The sequence below is a fragment of the Xyrauchen texanus genome, chromosome 32, assembly GCF_025860055.1.
Source record: "Xyrauchen texanus isolate HMW12.3.18 chromosome 32, RBS_HiC_50CHRs, whole genome shotgun sequence".
Lineage (NCBI taxonomy): Eukaryota > Metazoa > Chordata > Actinopteri > Cypriniformes > Catostomidae > Xyrauchen > Xyrauchen texanus.
In genome coordinates this window covers 6,936,991-6,957,642 of record NC_068307.1, presented here as the reverse complement: position 1 = coordinate 6,957,642, position 20,652 = coordinate 6,936,991, and the positions used below count along the sequence as shown (strand labels likewise).

At 36.9% G+C, this 20,652-nt stretch overlaps 1 protein-coding gene across 2 annotated transcripts in view; it reads right to left on the bottom strand.

The window, feature by feature from the left end:
* LOC127626292 (forkhead box protein J3-like) overlaps window positions 1–20,652 on the bottom strand; it is a 163,658-nt gene that overhangs the window by 50,114 nt on the left and 92,892 nt on the right. For both annotated transcript variants that reach the window (XM_052101988.1, XM_052101989.1), the window contains exons 3-4: window positions 6,385–6,459; window positions 1,627–1,710 (exon numbers count right to left, since the gene is read on the bottom strand). In XM_052101988.1, the coding sequence (XP_051957948.1) occupies window positions 1,627–1,710; window positions 6,385–6,459 (159 nt within the window). The remainder of the gene's footprint in view (window positions 1–1,626; window positions 1,711–6,384; window positions 6,460–20,652) is intronic.

The following is a 20,652-nucleotide window of genomic DNA, read 5'->3' as shown; positions in this document are numbered from 1 at the left end:
GTACCTCATAAATTCCCTTCCAGAGGGACTTTGTTCCCTTCTTATTCAAATCGCTCATGCTTGTTAAAGAGCGGCGTGCTGTCATAGCAACCATGTTACATTCCGTTTGTCCTAGAAAGGCCATCTCGTTTAAACAAGACTTGTTTAAAGGAGGACACTCGGTATACTGCAGCCTTCAAAGGACGTGTCTTACCTAGCATGCAGCCTTCCAAATGAGAGACAGCCTGTGGGTGTGTGTGTGTGTGTGTGTGTGTGTGTGTGTGTGTATATATATATATATATATATATATATATATATATATATATATATATATATATATATATATATTATATTATTATTATTATTTTTTGTGTTTATCTGTAAAGAAATAATCCAGTTAAATAAAGTTAAGCTCAAATCATCAGCATTTGTGGCATAATATTGACTACCACAAAAATGAAATTTGATTCGTCCCTCCTTTTCTTATATATATATATATATATATATATATATATATATATATATATATATATATATATATATATATAAAGAAAGCAGAAGTCTGGATTCCATTGAGGCACTTACAACGAAAGTGAATGGGGCCAAACTGCAAACGTTAAAATACTCACCGTTTCAAAAGTATAGCGACAAGACGTAAACAAAATGTGTTAACATAATTTAAGTGTGATAAAATTGCTTACTAACATTGTGTGTAAAGTTAAAGCCAATTTTACAACTTTGTTGCCATGACAATTTAATGTCAACAAAGCACAAAACCCTACAATTACTGTAAACATGACAAATTAAACAACTTAACAGCTCAAATATCAAATTAGTTTGGACAGAAATATAGATAAACAGAAAAACATAAGTGCTTTTATAAACTTATTAGCTTCACATTTCTGCCATTAAACCCTCCAAAAATTGTCTGATGAAAGCTTAACTTGTATTGAACCCGGAATATTACTTTAATGAAACGTTGTCATAAAATGTAGTCGGTGAGTTAATGTTAATTCAGCAGCTCTGCCGGATATAAGAGAGTAATGATTCTAGACTGAATTAAACAGGTTAACTTGTGAGTTTGAGCATCTTTTAGAGCGACTCAATAAAAGAATCAGCTCATAGCAGAGTTGGATAACTATGGTCAAACTGAATGTTTTTTGCAGGCAGCCACAGAAGAAAATGCAATAGAATGACATGCTGTCTATGCTGTGATGTGTTTAATTTCACCATCTTGTTATTTCATAACATTCAAATGATACTGCAAGCTTGGGTAAAACACAATTTCTTTTGTCATGGTGCTATAAACTCACAGTGATGATTGAATGGTGATTTGTTTTATCTAAGCAACCACAACATCAAGAGTAGTGAGGAGCATATCAGTGACATTGACATTGAGCTTGAGCTATGAGAATGAGACACATTCTGTGTACAGCTCTTTGATCACTCTCAGACTCAGAGTAATGAGCGGAGTTTGGCCAAAGAAAGTGTGTATGTGTGAAAACTGACCACCAGGGGGTCTCGGAGCACACAGTCTCACACACACACACACACACACAGTCTCACACACACACACACACACACACACACACACACAGTCTCTCACACACACACACACACACACACACACACACACACACACTCACCCGCTCTCCAGACCGTGGCCTCTTCTTGGGCCGCGTAGGAAGCGTGTCCTCCTTTGGATTTGTGTCGATCGCCCAGTACGAACCCTAGAAACAGGATGATTAGAAACAGAACATTAGTCATAATACTATAGCAACACTTCAAAATAGTGTCAAAATAAAAGCCATTCCATAAAACTTTTATGAAACGTTAACAGGACATTTCGCTGCGCAAGATATTCATCAGCAAGGTTTCGATCAGTTCGGTCAACATTCCTTTCAAGAGAGAAACTTCTGTAATCAGATACTAGATATCTGTGCACTTGCCATCAAACACGTACAACTTTTACTTCATCAAAGTTTTAGTAAGCTTATTTGTAAGCCCATCACGTCAGGAGGACATTCATGGAGCGATATGTTGAGGTGCGTTGAAGTTGGGTCTTTCGCTCCCACAATTTCTTTCTCTTGTTCTCTCTTGCTTCGAATTTTTCCTGAGCCTTGGCAGAGGCAGATAAAATTTTAAGCCCCTCCTGAAGCCCCTCTTCCTCAGCTGCAGGTTTATCGATTGCTCCTGTTCAGGGCTGGATACAGAGGTGTTGGATTTCTGGTCAGGTCTGAGCTCTGATAATCAGGCAGAAAATAGCACACCTTGGTTCTGGGCTGCCAGTATCCAAGCACCCAAGACCCTGGCTAAATAATTTATCTTTGCATTCTTCCAGTTTAATTTATTTTTCAATAGTGCAGCTCTTCCCAGAAGCTAAAGGCAAATCTGGCTCCAAAGTTAGCTAGAAAGAAAAAGAAATTAACCCCTAGGATTGGGTTTTATTTTAAAATATTTCATATTACTTGGGATAAGATCTCAATTGTCCAGAGAGGGTGCGATCAGGACCTTTAAAATTACTTGTGCACATCTTGTACACACGCCTCAGCAAGGAGAATAATTGAAATCACCAAAGAATTTGTCTAGGCGGCATGCCTCAGGTTCCTCAAAACTTCTGCCTCCAAAAACATTGATAAAATGATGTAAATCTGTGTATTTTAACAGCAATAGAGAACAGGTTATAAGCCACTGAATGGCAACGAGCATTTATTGATTCTCACACCCAAACAACGTCTTTTTTTTTTTTTTAAATAAAAAAATTCTCCCTATTTTAACACTTGGCTGTTACAGCAATTTGTTATTTAGGTGCAATAACAGTTCCAAAACAATCTGACCAATCACAAAGCTTGGCGCATTATCACACCTTGCTTTAAAATGCCCTTATTTAGCCTTGGGAGCAGTGCACTAAAACTGGCCTGATGAAAGGATGTGGCATAATTAACATTAATCAAATAATAAACTAAACAATTATCCATTCAAATTTAAAAACATTTATGAATACTAATCACTTTGGAGCAGTCACTATAGTCAGACATTATTGCCATTATTTAACCTCCAAAACCTTTAATAACAGTCTACAGTCTAATCTAAGGGGCTCTGGACAATTGTGAAAGCCATTAAGCATTCATTTGTTGAAAAAAGAGAGACTGGATATTAATGAATTAAGGCCCTTTCACACGATTCACATCAATACGCTGATCTCTAGTAAGCAAAGTGTTGTAATGTCATGCTCAAAATTTTTACAATTTTAACTTTGTCCCTGCTGTCCAATGATCTTTCGAAGTGCTGCCAAGGTTTACCTGATAAACCACATGGTGTATCATTACGTGGAGAAAGCGAGTTGAACTATCAAATACAGCATCAAAAGGCATATCATAACAATCAGAGAAAAACCGTTATACTATACACATTAGATATTCTGTTAATTAATAAAAGGCAAATTTGCCCTGCCATGACGCTAACCTGCAATGCCTTTCATGTGGACGACAATGTGGCGCATGAACTTTGTGGAGAGTTGTGTTGAAGCCCTGAAAAAAAGTAATGTCAAAAGGTCTACAATTTATTTTTAAAAGTAGCATTAGTAGAATGAGTTACTAACAATGTTACAAGTAGACAGTGCTCCCACACAATAAACAGACTAGATAACTATGGCTACTCTCCACATTGAAGCACAGCCTTCACAATGCATTGGCATTTATGTTTTGCATTTCAGAATTAAACCTAAAGAGACCTAAAATTCCTAACATACAGGGAAATCTCATTGGATTAAACGTCTTAGTGTTATTCAAACTGAAATAATCATGTCACTGAAACTGATGCAGTGACGCTGAAGGACAGCTGGAGGTGACTGGGAATACTAGCAGTCTGTTAGACCTAGCAGATGTAATTTAAATTAAAACTACTGCAAGATACTTCCACTGTAGTAGGGGAGGCTGGTTAACATTAATTAGCTGAAAATCTTGAAAAAGTAAAAGCCCTAGGGATGGAAGTATCTGTAGGTTGAAACAATCCTCTAAAATCAACAATATATATATATATATATATATATATATATATATATATATATATATATATATATATATATATATATATATATATATATATATATAAAAAGGAGAGTTTACATGAATCAGAAAATAATTATGTAGTGAAGTTGGTACACATCTTCTTTTAAAAAAAAATTACTATTTGAACAGCCTTTAAATGTAATGGACTTAAGGAACTGAATACCCTTACTTTACGATGAGCATCAAAATTAAGTATCAATATCAAAATTGTTAAAAACATAAAATGTGGTTCTTGACTGTGCAAAACTTGCCCCCACAATACTAGAGTGACCTGGGTGCTCGCTATGTGGTTGATTACTGGTCCAGTGCGTGTCAATTATCTAATGATCTATGCATCTGATTAAATTGTGCGTGGGCTCATTTGAAAAGATAATTGCCTCCCAAGTAATGATATGTGATATTTTATATTCTGTTTATATTTTGTGAAGTTTAAAGCAAAAATGAGGCATATAAGCAACACTTTTTTATATATAACATATATATCAAAGACATAAACCTAGATATTACACTAAGCTATATTTTAGTCTGTGAGTAAAACAAATAGGCTGGTTGTATTCTACTCTTTTAGAGTTTTCCAACAACATCCTTTAGCCTTGTCCAGGACCCAGACTTGTTACTTTCCATATTAAACTATTAAAATCCATTATAAAAATAAAAATTATTACATGTTTAGTAAATATGATAATTTATATAAACTATTTTTATATTTATTGTGTGGAAATTATTTTATAAAATTTTGTTGTGTCATCATTTCCACCACACCATAAAAATTTGCCAATAATTCCACAATACTTTTCCCCCCCAAAAGTTAGTGAACTTGTTTACAATGTCAACAAAAGCATCAGTGAAGAGCATGTTTGAGATAAATGAGACAAATGATGTTTGAAGAAAATCAAAAATTCAAGGTAAATAAAACTACTGAGCAGTTTATTTTATTTGTTGTCATTTTCATGACATTAGGAAAAAAATCAAAACTAGTGAAAATTCTTTACTTTGTAAAAGTCACAGTGCCAGTGTCAGAAGTTGAAGAAACACCCAATAACACATGCACATCACTTAAAATCTCATCCCTAATTTGGATAATCAGTAAAACACACTGCCCCAGTCTCAAAACAGGTTAGAACTCTCTATTCAGAACTTCCATGTTTCCAGTTGAGTCTACTCAAGAGAGAAAGTGATGGTATCGGTCCAAAGTTCAGCATGCCATTCTTGCAGCTGCTACACCACAAAAGTAAACAATCGTTTCTGCCATCTCAGTGAGAAACATGCCTCAGTTACTATCTCGCACAAACAGCAGGGTCCATATTCCTGCCATATTACAATATTGATGGAACATATCAAGAGAGCCCCGCACAGCTTTGAAGTTCTTCATCCAGGAGGAGGGTTGCGTGGAAGGAGGCAAATTCCAAATTGAACATTAGGGATGCAAACATGTTGGCCATGCATTCGTAATAGAATCCATCCAGCGATAGATTATTTTTTATTTAGTGGAGCAGATCCCAGGAGTGTCACTATCAGAGGATTACAGTAAAACATGAAATTAGCATTCAGTCCCTATCCTCTGCATGCCTCGAATCTTCTCTTTATGTTGCAATGTTTGAGTGTGTGTGCGTGAACACACTCGCACAAGATGGATGAGGATAAAGAGATTTAAGGAAGTGTATTGGGGTAGCAGTACTGTGGAAAAGAAGGCTAACTGGGGCCCACTCCAAACTAATTGAAGTGAGCTGTTGGCATATTAATAGTTGATGTATAGTTGTTCCAGTAACTGGTAAAGGTTGTAGGTTCAATTCCTAGTGAACATACGTACTGATAAAATGTACACCTAGAATGTACACCTAGAATGTACTGCAAGTAATTTTGGACAAACTAAGTCTGCGTAACCGTAAATGTATACATTTAAGGAAAAAAATAATTTTACCAGACACAAATACTTATTTTGGAATATGTTGCTCTGCACTTTGGCCTTCACATGACATCTTTACTGACCAAACTGTCTCAGTCAGGGTTGTTTAACTATGGTGGGACAGAGCATTGAGGGCTGTCTGGTGCCTGCAAGCTACATGCTATTCGAATGGAAGCAGGTGGTGGTCTTCCCTCTTGTGAAGTAATTGCTGTGCTGAAGTGCTTTCTCCACCCGAGAGAGCTCCGGAGAGCACTTTTAAACTGTTATAGCAAGTGCTCGCTCTCATCTATTTTCGCGAGGATACGTATGCATTTTTAAAAGATTGAATCTGCCAACTCGGTCTGGAAGCAGCATTTTGTTTTTAGCAAATGTACAAAACGAGTATTTCTGAATAAAACAGCACTACATACAGGGAAGAGAAAGCTTACCTTTCCTGGGTCATCTTTGGAGCGAGGCACTTTGAGAAAACACTTGTTCAACGAAAGATTGTGCCGTATTGAATTCTGTAGGAAGAGAGGAAGAAAGAGATACATTAAGGTTGTTTATAGGTTAATGAGACTCCAGGAAGCACGACTCACATCATATTAAACTACAATACACCACAATTGTACCTTAAAAACCTAATTTACATGCAGCCTATACTGCACTGTCAGACAGCGATGTAGCAATCGCATAGAGTCCCAGCAAATAACAGAATATGAATAAAACACTGGGGTATTATAGCACAGCGTCTGCGTCATCTTTTCACTGCTATGCAAAGCAACCGGGCCAGAGAAATATATTAAAGAGATTCATCTTGCTGAAGATGACAGCCACACGGCAGAAGATTAGGACAGTTGCAAAATATAGAGATTCCTAAACTTAATAATAAAAATCCCTGACTCAACTATTTTTAACTATAGAGAGCTTTCATAACTTTGGTGATTCCCATAAATGTCTGACCGCAAATTTGCACAAGATTCTCTCAAATTATTCTGATCAGCCCAAAGCCAAAGAGCTCAAGTGCCAAAAGAGGTTACATGGACATGTCTATTATATTTTATTTTGCATTTATGTGTTTTCTTTTTTTTTTCTTTTTTTTTATACAAGTTAATACAATAAAAAAAACTATAAATTAATTAATTAAGAATGCACATAGCCTTAAGTATGTAGCCTATATTGTGACCCTTCTCTTTAGTCACTTATAGACCAATGTCACCGCATGTGTCAAACACGGAAGTGGTGGCAAAAACCATGTGCAAAAAGTAAACTTTTATCGGATTACGTTGTTGAAAAATTATTCTGAGGGCTCTCGTTGACTGTCATGGCTTCAAGCCATCAACAGAGCTGACAGGACTGAGGAGATGTTTCAACTCACAACTCATTGCGAACATGATTACATGTTTGTTATTAACGCATTTTATTATAGTAATTGTAATCGCTAAGAATATGTTTGTATTTATAATAGTTTTTTGTCTTTAATCATCTAATCTGACAAATCTAACACAACAGTCACTGGCTTTCTGCCACCATGTTTGATTTTTAATGGGAATGGAAACGAAGCTGTGAGGGATAGACTTACCAGCTCTTCAATGGCATGCAAGGTATAAAGATGTAAAAAAGCTCCTAGATCCCATCTGATTTTCCACAACTCATGTTATCTGGAGTTTTTGTCTACAGAGTGTCCATGAGAATATATTTTTCCAATTTTTTGTACGTGGAACAATCCAAAAACACTTTAAACTGCAGTATAGCCCATTGAAGAGACGTCTATCCCTCACAGCCTCGTTGTCATTCTTGTAAAAAAATGTAACGTGGCACTGCTCTGAATAAGGTCTAGCATTGGCTGAATAACATTTATATATATTTTTCTTGGCAGATATCTTTAACAAATACTTTAACAGGTAGTTAAAGGGCAGTTCATTTAAAAATTTTATTTCTGTCATTACTGCTCACCCTTGAGTCTGTATGAATTTTCCTCTGCCATGGAACAAAACATGAGATGTTACGCAAAATGTTTAGTCTCATTCACTGTCACATCTTACATTCAATGAAAGTGAATGGTGACTGAAACTCTCTAATATGTACAAACAGCATGAAGGCAAGTGATGACAATTTTAATTTTTGTGTGAAATATCTCAAGATATTCAAAACTCATCAGTTACCTTAAAAATGGTAGTATAAAGTCGACAGTATGTATTGAAAATGTTAACAGATTAAATGATGAAAGAGAACTGTGCTGCATAATTTATGATGTACAGTACTGTGAAAAAGGTTTAGGCACTTGGGAAAATGTTGCATAGTGAGGATGTCTTCAAAAATAATGCCATAAATAGTTTTCATTTATCACTTAACATCATACAAAGTCCAGTAAAAAATAAAAAAGGTAAATCAATATTTGATGTGACCACCCTTGTCTTCAAAACAACACCAATTGTCCAAGGTACACCTGGACACAGTTTTCTTGGTTGTTGGCAAAGAGGATGTTCCAAGCTTCTTGGAGAATTTGCCACAGTCTTCTATCTATTTTGGCAGTCTCAATTGCTTCCGTCTCTTTATGTAATCAGAGACTAACTCAATATTCAGTGGGGGTCTCTGTTGCAGGGCTCACTATTCTTCTATTCTATTAGCAAAAGGAATGGCTGGGAGTCTAAAATGTATATTTCCTATTGACACACTAAAGCTGAAAATATAAATAACCATCTTAAGACAAATGTTTTTGTGAAGCATCTTAAGACTTTTGCACAGTACTGTATTTTGAAAACAGATTATATACAAATCTTAATTATAGATAATATATATTATGTATATAATTATATTATTATTGTTTTGTATATTATTAAAACGTTTTCTTCTAAATTGACTGATTCAGATAGCAGAAAAAAATACCTGTATATGTCAGATCTAGAGAGATGGAGATGAGAGAACTTTTATCCTCTCCTGAGGTTAACCGAAAAAAATAAAAATAAAATAAAAAAAATCTATTTTAACAGCATGGTAATTAATTAATCATCCTGATTCTCATGGGGAAATTATGAAAATATATATATTTTTTTAACACACAATTCTTTAATGAGCAAAAGGTAATTTTTCACCATGTGAGGCAGGAATCAGCAGGAGGCGGCTTGAACAGATATCATGCCTTAATACTCCCTGTGTTCCAGCTGGAGTTCAGCCAGCCTCTTGGCTTAAGACTCTATAAACGCACAGGTTTTTAAATCATTTGACCAAATTGTATTGACAGATGGCTGTGAAATAAAAGCTCTGGGATCCTCACACGAGATGATGAGTAGCGTGGAATAAGAACAAGATGGTGGTGAGAGAGGCTGCACTGTCAAACAATCAAGGAGAGAGTAGTCACAAGAGAGAGGTTTCAATGATGTTTAACAGTAGCAAAAAGAAAAGGTTAATAAGTGATGAATATGTGTGTGAAAGCGCTACTGGATAACATCTAATGAGGGCAATAGTTGGCCATTTCATGTGGGCAGATCAGGGTTGATTGCAGGTGTGTTTTGGATGTTTAATAGCAGACCAAAGGGAACGGCAGGTCAAGTTATGGAAGTCTCCAGCTGCGTCAGCAGGACTGGAGCCATTAGTGGCAAAAAAAAAAATAAAAAGTCTTTATTCCAGGGAAAACCCTGTCAACAGCATGCAGGTAGGGCTGGCCATTTTTTCCAATTAATTTGAATTAGCGTTTTGACACAATTTAACACGAAAATAATCCGGTTTTTGCAAAAAATATTGCAACGCTAAAGTTGGATACGTTGTAAATCCACCAAAGGTTGAATAAAGAAGAGAAAAATTATTCATAGCACTTGTCTTAATTCCGCTCCCGATCTGATCAGCTACAGGTGTGTGGTGTGCTCCTAAATGAACGTGACCGGTTAACAACATGGAGACTGATATAAAAGACAGTGGTAATATTCCCAGTATGATTGTCCATAGTGTGTTTGTAGCTCAGCTTCGTCCATCATGCAGAAATACACCGGCTTAAGACCATAACTGACCTCAGCGTGAACTGGTCTCCTTTTCTTTTTACCCATAAAAAAAGCGTTAGTTAGGGCACTTCATTTCAAATCATGGAGAGGCTATATATGGGAGAACCAAACATCCGCCACTCCTTTTACCATGGTGATTCAGATAGATCACTAATTATTGCTTTGTTCTGTGACGTGTTTCAAGTGTACTGCATCTATAACCAACATTTGTCAAGTGACCACTTTGACTAACTTTGCTAGTTGAATTGTAATGATAAATTATTTAATATTTCTAGAGGGCACGTCACTATCTGCAGGGGATTATGAATATATACATAAATTGTTTGATAGACAATAGAAAAGAGTACTTTCTTGACAAACTTGATAATTTATAGATATTGATTTCTAGATAACTTTGTTTAGATTAAATGAATACCTACACCGTCTAAGAACTATTTAGCAGTTTTTTTTATTCTATTATTTCTGAACATCTGGGTTTATTAGATTTAAAATGTATTATTCACCCTGTCGACAACTTCCCCCTGTGGTGCATTTGTGCATTTTTATTGCACATCTTTGTTTCCTATAATGAAAAGAACTTGGATTTCTCTAACCAGGTTGCCTTGCATTATAATAAAGATCATTCAATTTGAATCAAGTTGGAGTACATTTAAAAGTCGAAAAAATAAAATTGTGTATCGTCAATAAGTTTAATAAAAATCGAGATTTAATTGTATTGCCATATCGGCCAGCCCTACATGCAGGTTTACATTTTCACAGAGGTTTACAGAGCAGAGCTAACACTAACGGCTGGCGCGCAGATGTATAGGTAAAGCCACAAGATGCAAGATTAACATGATTTTAATGTGATAAATCGATTACAATGTTTACTTCATCAAGCAACACATTTTTATTATTGCATATAACTTTCCACAGATAAGGTATTCAAGCAATTTTATCACACTAAATGCATGTTAACATGTATAATGTTTCATTAATCAAATATAATTATAATATAATATGAATGTATTTGTGTTGTCAATAGTACCAATACTTTGGTACCAAGTCGATACCAAAATAAAAAACGATGTAAATGGTACCAGTGTTTCTGCAGTACAGAGCACCGTCTCTATCCGGTACCAGCGTGCAGTACAACTGACACACGACTGCTTTAAAATGCTCACAGGCTTATTTTGAATGCATGCTCTGTTACTCATTTTACACAGAAATGTACAATTAATCAAATTAAAATTGTGACATATCCAGGGGTGATTTATTAAACCACTAAAGGCTGCAATCTTACTATAGAAGAGCTGTGTATTTAAATAAATCTGACCGCTCATCCACTAGAATCTCCACAGACACTGAGAATCATTCACATTGTTCGAGATGACAAAGCAGAGCACTAATCCACTGTGAACAACGCAGCACATGTAAACTATATATTTATATAATTAATTCACAGCATTTGTGCTTTAATCTCAACTCAACTTTATTTATATAGCATTTTAAACAATGCTACGATTAATCGGCCGATTTTTTAATTTTTTTTTACATAATCGGCATCGGCCAATATCCAAGTATATCAAGCCGATTATTAGGCAGGCGCATCTGTGGGCAGCCTAGTGTTGTTGTGGAACACGTGTTCGACACACGCTGCCCCTAGAGTCATTTTCCAGCAGAGTGAGCAGACCTCATCCAGTGCCTAAGGAAGGAGCTAAGTTCCTTGGAGAAAACAGTAAGGATTAAATTTGTATAACTTCTTTAGATTTAATTAAAAACTTTTGATATGTTACTGCCAACTTCAAGAAAAAAACGTGACAAACGCGATAGTTGACATGACGTTCGGCTACTTTGGATATTGATAGCGTAGTTGAAGTTGCATTATCACAGCAGAAGGGTTGCTATCATGTCACAATAAGTAAGCAAGAATTTTGCAATTACAGACAGTGAATCTGAGACTTTTATTTGTTCTGTTTGTGTGTCTTATATTTGAGAGGGTTGTCACTCAATGCAGAGAAATAAGTAATAAAAATATACAAACACGCTATAGGCTATTGAAGGAGTGGCTTTGGTAAGCTCGGACGTTATCGGTTCTGCTGTCGGTACTGGAGAAATTAAGAAAATACATTCTTTATTGCTATAAAGAGAAAGTTATATTATCTCGCCAGCCATTTCTATGTATAATAATATGAAACCATTTGTCTGTGATGCAATTTAGCTATTCGCAGTCAGAGAGAGAGAGAGAACTCGCGCACGCGGTGCCACAGCGAGCAAAACACGAGCCCTGCTTAATGAGTGACAGAACTAAACATTCAAACATAGCCTGGTTTAGATCTGTGATATTAGTCTGATTTTATTTTAGATTTCGCCTTCCAAAGATTATAAAAAGAATATTTATACATAAGCCGCATTCTGTCTAGCACAACTTCCATCCCTTCACAGCGGTGCACTGACATTTCTCCCTAAAACTCAAACTTAACATCAGAATCAGCACGATCGGTGATTGTTGTAAAATGCAGTCTAGCTACTGTTGCTAAATTGCGGGACGCGTTTAATAATAAAAAGAGCGCAAGAGATAGCCTACCGTTCCCAAGGCGGCGCGCGCTCCGAAACACACCGCAAAGAGACGAGCAAAGTATAGGCTACTTTGGGTTTCATGCGCGCGTCTAAACGATCAAATATACACAAAAATATGTCAAAACGACCGGCTTGGAGATTCACTTAAACACAGTTTATGTCTTAAATGGACGTAGTTATGGAAATAGTTGGGGAGAAAATATGGCGCATCAGGAGTCTATTAGATCTGAACTCGGTCTTAAAGGGGAAGCTGTCTATTAAACGTGACGATTGAGCCATTACTGCGAATCAAACAACAAAAGGCAAAGAGAAAATCACTTACAGCTCTTGAATGAATAACTTCTGCATTAATAAGCATTAATCTATCTATGATAAACTATGCAGTGTTATTTTACAATTGATTACTTTATTAGATTTCTTTTTAGACCACACCTGAACAGTACTGTTAGTAACCTTCCTGAAATTAAATATATATATATATATATATATATATATATATATATATATATATATATATATAACAAAAAGAACCATTAAGAATACCGTTAAAGTACCGGATCGATAAGCAGTAAGATAGTAATACCATTAAAACCTTACCGATACCCATCCCTAGTTATGCCTGTGCTTCTCTTGGATGCTCTGAATATTGGATTACGTGTCTGGATTGCCCCTTAATTAAAGCTGCATTTGGATCTCAACCTTCGTGTCTCGGAGCAGTTTGTAACACCTGCTTTATTTAATATATTTGTTATACATTATTTATACAATATGTTTTTACATTATACATTTTTAATTTTAAGTGTACAAGTGCAGATTGGTCAAGTGTTCAATAAATGTATTTGTTGAGAAATGTTGTCTATCTTAAGTAATTATTTGTGTTACATTTTATCTTTCAAATAAAAGGTTCAACTAAGAGGTTAAAAACAAGCACATATCGGCCAAATATCGGCCAAAATAAATCGGCAGCATTAATCGGCCATCGGCCGACCCGGATTTCAAAAGATCGGCATCGGCCTGAAAAAACCAATATCGGTCGACCTCTAATTATAATCATGTAATCACTAGCATGCAAGCAAAAGCTAGAGAGGAATAGGCTATTTTATATGAAGTTGTTCGCACCTGCATTCCAATCTACATCTTAATGTAATCCGCCCTCACGATAACGCTGTGTGTTTTCATCAGGTGAATGGGAGGCTAAACAGTATTAAAGTGTGATGAGACTCGCACTGCACATGCAAGCCATTCATGCATCATAAGCCGATCAACTATTTAGCCCTTTCGGTGAATCGCACCTGCAAAATCCCAAAACTTTATTTCCAGGTTTAATTTATATTTTGAATAGACTTGAAAAGATTTTTGAACCCCACGATGTGGGTTTATGTTTTCTCTTTTAATCATTTAATGTAATTTTGAGTGTGACCGTGGTTTAAGGAGGGTGTACCTGAATGCTGGGTTGGAAATCTCAAGAATTAATAGAGATGTTTTCCTTATTACATCATGTGTTGTTCTGGAAGCAAAAAGAAAAATGAAACACGGAATGTAGGCTGTCATCTGCACAGCCTGACCAAAGGGAAGAGGGCAGGTTTACTTGCGATTAACCGGAAGTGGTGCCATAGGTTGCTGACACCTGGAATAGGCATAAGCCATTTGTAGACTGATAACCCCTAAACACTGTGGCTATGTGCCCCTATCAAAACAGCGCACTGTTTGCTTGAGTATCCCGACCAGTCAGACATAGCAACAAGCTCAACAAATAGAGTAAGTTTGGGGAGGGACTAAATCTGGGTATTGATACAGATTTACCGATTCGATTTCGATTCACATGCTTTCGATTCAGATTCAATATTGCTACATATGGGTATATTTTAGTTATAATGCACCTTTTGCTTTCATATGAAAGAAACTCTCTCCCAGCTAATATGGTTAATTTCTAACTAGGTACAATATGAAAATATAAATGCTACTAATTATATTGTATTCATTTTTCATCATTTGTCACATATTCACTTTTTAAAAATGAACAAATCAATGTACTTAAGCAATAAATAAAATATTATATTGCATAATTGCATAATTTGTACTATTTACAGGTAGTTACATAGATTTATTGAAGACTAAAAACGGTTACTGTCTCTTTAAGGAAACCTGGCATTTCTATAAACAGGGTCTATAAATTAGCGCACGATAACAGAAAGACTCGAATGGATTTATCTCATCTGTGCTATGCCTAATTAGAATAAAATGTTTATTTTTTGGGGGGTTTTTGATCGACAACTGACTTTACAGGACAGAAAGGGTATTAAAAGAGTCTATTCATTGAAAAATAGATTGCATGGAAAAGTTTCTCAACACACAGTTAAATGATCTCGCAGCTGAATCCTCCACCACTATACTACACTCATTCTATCAAGTAAAATCTAAACATTTACCAGCCAGTTTCCAAATATATTCATTTTTTGTCCCAAAATTTGCTTGCAAATGAGTTATTTTCTCTCAGTGTAGTGGATGGTTGCACCAAGTAAAAGATCGATCTTGAGATTTAAGAATTGATATCGAGATCGTTCAAACAATTGTGATGCATCGGGAAATCAATATTTTTACCACCCCTATGGGACTATATGTTTTGTCAACCAATGGTAGACAGGGGGAGAGTTTGAAAACAGTTACCAGTTTTGCAATTAGTGACACTAGTGGTGCAGAAATAACACACTACCCCTTTTAAAATGGCTGTAAAAACATGTTAGCTGTTTTTTATTCTCCTTGGTGTGCTGTATGTCCCCGAGTCCTTTTCAAACAGAGCACTGTTGCTGCCATGGAAGTCCCCAAGTACAGTTGCAGTCCCAAACTCAAACCAATCAGACCGAAAGGCATTGACCAAAATACCACCATCAAAAAGTCTTGCAGTTATTATACGTGTTCATGATCGACCACAGATTACTGTCTTTTTCAAGGACTCAAATTCTCATACAGCTACCTACTGTGCACAATCAAACAACAAACCAGGGTGAAGGTTTCCAACATATCTGGTAAAATGAAAGATTTTGTTGTTAATGTAATGATGCTGTCAGGTTAGGTGATGACTAGGTAAGTGAACATGTAGATCAGCATCTCTCTTTTTCTGGCTGTCCCTCTCTTCCTTGTGTCCTTTTCCCTCTCTGTCTGTCTCTGTGTCTCTTTCTCTGCTGGGGGCCGGAGGGTTCAGATCTGGCTCAGCAGGGTTCCTGCAAACAGACACCGCTAATAAGCACTACTGCACCAGTCTAGTCTGTTTCCAACTCTCTATCAGGGGAACTAAGCAGGAGAGCTGCAGGGCCAGCTGCCATTCAGACACACAGAGTTTCAGTTAGAATGTGTGTGTGTGTAAGCATTTATTAACTAGTCAAGGTTGATCAGATTGATCCTGTATAGTCAAGCCCTGATATAAACTGAAAAGTTTAATTGATAACATCAATGATCATAATATACCAATTTTTTATGAAAAGTAATTCAAAAACTATGTATAAATAACTAATAAATAAATGAATAACGAATAAAAAAAATTGGTATGAACTACTCCCTATCCTTTTTTTAATAATAATAATAATAATAATAATAATAATAATAATAATAAAAAAAGAGGCTTCTCTCTTAAGTTGATCATGCATTTGATTTGATTGCTTTGATTCTGAAGCAGACCCCTTCATCACATATTTGTTTAGGATTTAGCTTTTCCATATATAAATAGTAAAAACCTTTTTGGTGACTAGTACATACTAGACATAAATGCACAATTGACAAAATATGTTATTGAATAATTCCTGAGGTAATTAACTATGTGCAATCGATTCCCTCTCAATGTTAAGGGCAGAACAAATTTGGGTAGGAAAGATTTTAAGACATTTATGCCCAAGTATACTTAGATTTTGACGCGAAAGTTCAGCGTTGCGTACAGTCGAACATGAGCCAGTCAAAGTATACTCCATTTGACGGTGCGTGCATATGTGTTTGGCACATGCACTACGACTGCAATGAGATGGTGGACAATTTCTCTTCAGGAGTATAGACCCATAAGTTGTCATTATAGTCCTTTAGACTCCACTAATTTGTGCAATCAATTCCAGGTTTAAGACATACCATTAGAAAAATCAGGTGTCATGCATTCAGTTCTTGAGCACTCTGCTGATGACGAGATTTGCGCCACGCATCCAATATGCGAAAGCTCAGCCCTCACATCAGACCGAGGTATACTTTGGGCTTTAGCAGAGGGTCAGTTACACACCAAGGAGGACACAACTTTGTATGAACAAGCTCATCCTAATTGGCATTTGGAATGTAAAGTGACTGAAATCAGAAGTTGTGTAAACTGGAAGTTTTTCATTATTTAGAGAATTTATTAAACATTGGCAAGTAATTCAGAAATGCTGTCCATCATTTTGACAAATGTCATTTTTTAAAGAAAACCATTTAGAAGGCATGAAATTGATCTAGCGCATCATCTATACAAGACATGTAAAAATATTGTTATTTCAATATTATGATTATTTATAGTTTATCCTCCCCCTTAAATTTTGCAAATACAAGCATTTATACCTGTTGACACATTACATTGTATATGGATTTTCCAAAACTGAATGCACATTACAAACATTAGCAGCATGTTCATTAGTCACATAAATTATGTGCATATAACAATGATGAACAAGTTGTGCTTTATTGTATGGATTATGGCTAAATTTAAAGAGCTCAAAAGTTGCAGTGAAGGTTAAGCGATGAGGAGTGCTGAAGAAAAGGGGATCAGGAGGCATTAAAGAGGGCGAGGAGTTGCTATTAAAATGTCAGACACTGCGTTCTGTGGGAACGCCTATCCATTACCACCCTGGTGGGCAGCAATGTACCTGTGTTCCATAGCTGGATCGCTTTCTCTCATAAACACCCACACAAACGCGCTCGCTGAAAGTCAGCACACCCATATGCCCACTCACCCCTGGCCTCTCGCCCAAAATGACACAAGGGCAGGAGGGGGAAAGTGGGTCAAGCTGACCTCCTCGTCCCAAGTTTCAAGCACACAGCGTGAATCAAAGGGACAGGCCGTGTCGCAACGAAGTTCTTCATCAAGATTTTACAGCAATACCATGCCTACTCGCCCCAGGGAGCCCAGGTTACAGCAGAAACATTCCATCAGTGCCAACAAATGCAGCCTGACAAACTCATTCTGCATACAGGGACACAGTGGGAGACTATATTATGGAGGTTGGCCAGAGAAACTGATGATAACTTGATTAAAAGCTGATCCACAAGTCTTCATGTAAAAGGAATCTAATGGCACTTTTCTACTGCATGTTACGGTTCGACTCGACTCTACTCGCTTTACTTTTCTGAGCTTGCTTTTCCACTGTTGTTTAATGCTCAACGTGGGTGGGATAATAGGCTGATCGTCATAGTTGTGCCGCCTCTACTGCCGTGACATTATCTTAAACGCAACACAAAACAATAAACAATAACATGACCTGTTAGCTACTAGCTCATTGTGCTGCATAAAGCAGTTGTTGCATGGTGATTTTACACAAGTGTAACAGTTAAATTAGCCTGGTTGCTTTAGAAGCAAGCTTTCCAGTAGCTGGTCAACTAAATAAAGTGAAGCTTATATAGAGCAGAAAATAGAGTTAATGTGCCATCCTTCATTGTGGACTCCAGCCGTGGCAGAGTCCAGGGCACTCTCCCTCCCATTGCTCGCCGGTCTAGATAGCATCCATTTGGTCTCACCACTTCCACTTTTCCTTGATGGTTCTGTAGCCACTTTTAAGGTTTTTAACTTTTCCCTACACTGTTGGTAGGTCCGGTGGTAGCAGTGTGCGTCCAACAGCTTAGACACTTCCTGAAAGACTTTTTCATTTTGCTAGTTGCTAATGAGTGGAACGTTTGCAACTCGTTTATTGACGACGGTGTGGTTTTGCACACAGCCATTTCTTTTTACAATTCGAAAGTCATGTTAACAAATGATACTGCTATCGCTGTAGCTAAAATTAAAACGAGCAGGTTGATGTCCCGTGTCGCAAATCCAATGACGCTGGAAGTGATGATTCTCTCTGACAATTCAGTGATCTGCAGGGTTTTGACGTCACATTTAGTATAGGCTCGGCTCGCTTGACAACTCGACCGAGGTGATACTAAAAAAAGTACCAGGTACTAACCACAGTGGAAAACATATCTAAAGTCACAGCTTTAGATATGCTCAATACACTATTTAAATATGGGATTGTGCTATATATCTACCCTGGACTGCAAAGTACCCATATCATTTTATTCTTAACGCTTGTGTTGTGTGTGTTTGTGCTAACACCTTTTGTGCTCCTGGTCAAAAATGACTGGCACAATAAGATTGCTAATAAATCTATTTTATATATATTGTGTATCACTTCTGCCATGCATACTCACCTCCACCCATCCCATGCCATATTTAAGCTCTCTCTCTCTCTCTCTCTCTCTCTCTCTCTCTCTCATGCATTGAATATCTTTTACTTTGACACATGGGCTTTCCCACAAACCGCTTCAGTTTCACTAACCCACTGCATTTTCTGACAAGCCTTCTGCAAACACAGAGACATACGCAGGCATTTCTTAAGCTTGCAATATCTTTACACACGTTAGGGAATGTAGCACGTTGGCAGACTCTGTTTGTAGTTAGTGTGGGAAGATGCTGGAGTGCGTTTTTTCATGTATGTGGTGAGAGCAAGCACAAACGGTGCTCTTAACTGGACTGGACCCGGGTATAACATACATCCAGCTCTCAGACTAAACCTGTGAAGATAAAACCCCCACCTTTGACAGACAAGCCATGCAACTGATGGGTGGAACTGGATGCAGTGAGGTTTTAATCTGTTTAAAGCATGGAGAATCCCTCACCCTCGGCTATGGTGATGAGGACAGCATGACTGAGTGTGAGAGAGGCTGGAGCTGATAAGGTGCTAAGAAGTGGGGGCCCCTTGTTAAATGAGTAACAGGACGCCATCATACTGTTGCTGCACCTGAACTCTGGTACAGGTTATATCTGGCATTAACATTCGTCTCCTGTGACCATTTGTAAAAAGGATTTTGAGGGGATGGTCTTTGATTTTGTGATAATCCAAATCTCCATGCTACCGAATATAAATGATATTCTAGAGAAATATGCACTCCAACTTTGTAGTAACAGTTTGGAAATGGCCTTTTTCTGTTCCAGCATGACAATACCTTTGTGCACAAAGCGAGGTACATAAAAAAAAATGGTTTACAGAGTCTGGTATAAAAGAACATCACTGGCCTGCACGAAGACCTGAACCCCACTGAACACCTTTGGAATGAACTGGGATGCCGTCTGCAAGCCAAACCCATCACCCAACATCAATGCCTGACCTCACTTATGTTCTTGTGTCTGAATGGGCAAATCTCTGCAACATATAGTGGAAAGCATTCCCTAAAGAGAGGAAGACGTAAGGGAGGACAAACTCTCTATACAGTGCAACAGTGCCTGACCATTTCGTTTAGCCATCTTGATTCCGAAATAATTTTTCCCAATTTATATCTTCTAAATGAATTTTCCATAGGATAAAATCCTTCATAAATGAGCTCTTTTTTCCCCTACTATATACAGTATGTACTAAACACACACACACACACACACACACAAGAAATTAACATTAAAAATCTTTTGATCTGAAGGCGTATTTGCAGGCTAAAGTGTAGAAAAGGACAGAAGAGAAAAATCTTTTTCATCCACCATTTCTGAGACTTTTAATGAGAAGACATATTAATGTTAAACATTTTCCAAGGGTTAGGAGGTCTGCATTCAGTCACACACACCTTTGTGCTATTCCTGTTAAGGCAGTATTTTAGAGTAAACACTGGTCATAACCTAACCAAAACTAGGACAATACTCATATTTACTGTATGTCTGTCTTTAATGTTTTATTCTGCCAAAAAAAAAAAAAAAAACACTTACTCCAATACAGTACATGGTAAAACCATGGTAAATGTTCATAAGAGCTGATTTATAAACTATTCTCATTACAAATCAGGGGAAACGTTTGCGCATCTTGCGGTCAAGTGCACGTTATAAGTGGCACAAACTCACACCAAATGAGTGTGTTGAGCAGCATTGAAATGAGCCGCTCTGAGACAGAAAAACACCGCTTATGTGAGCAT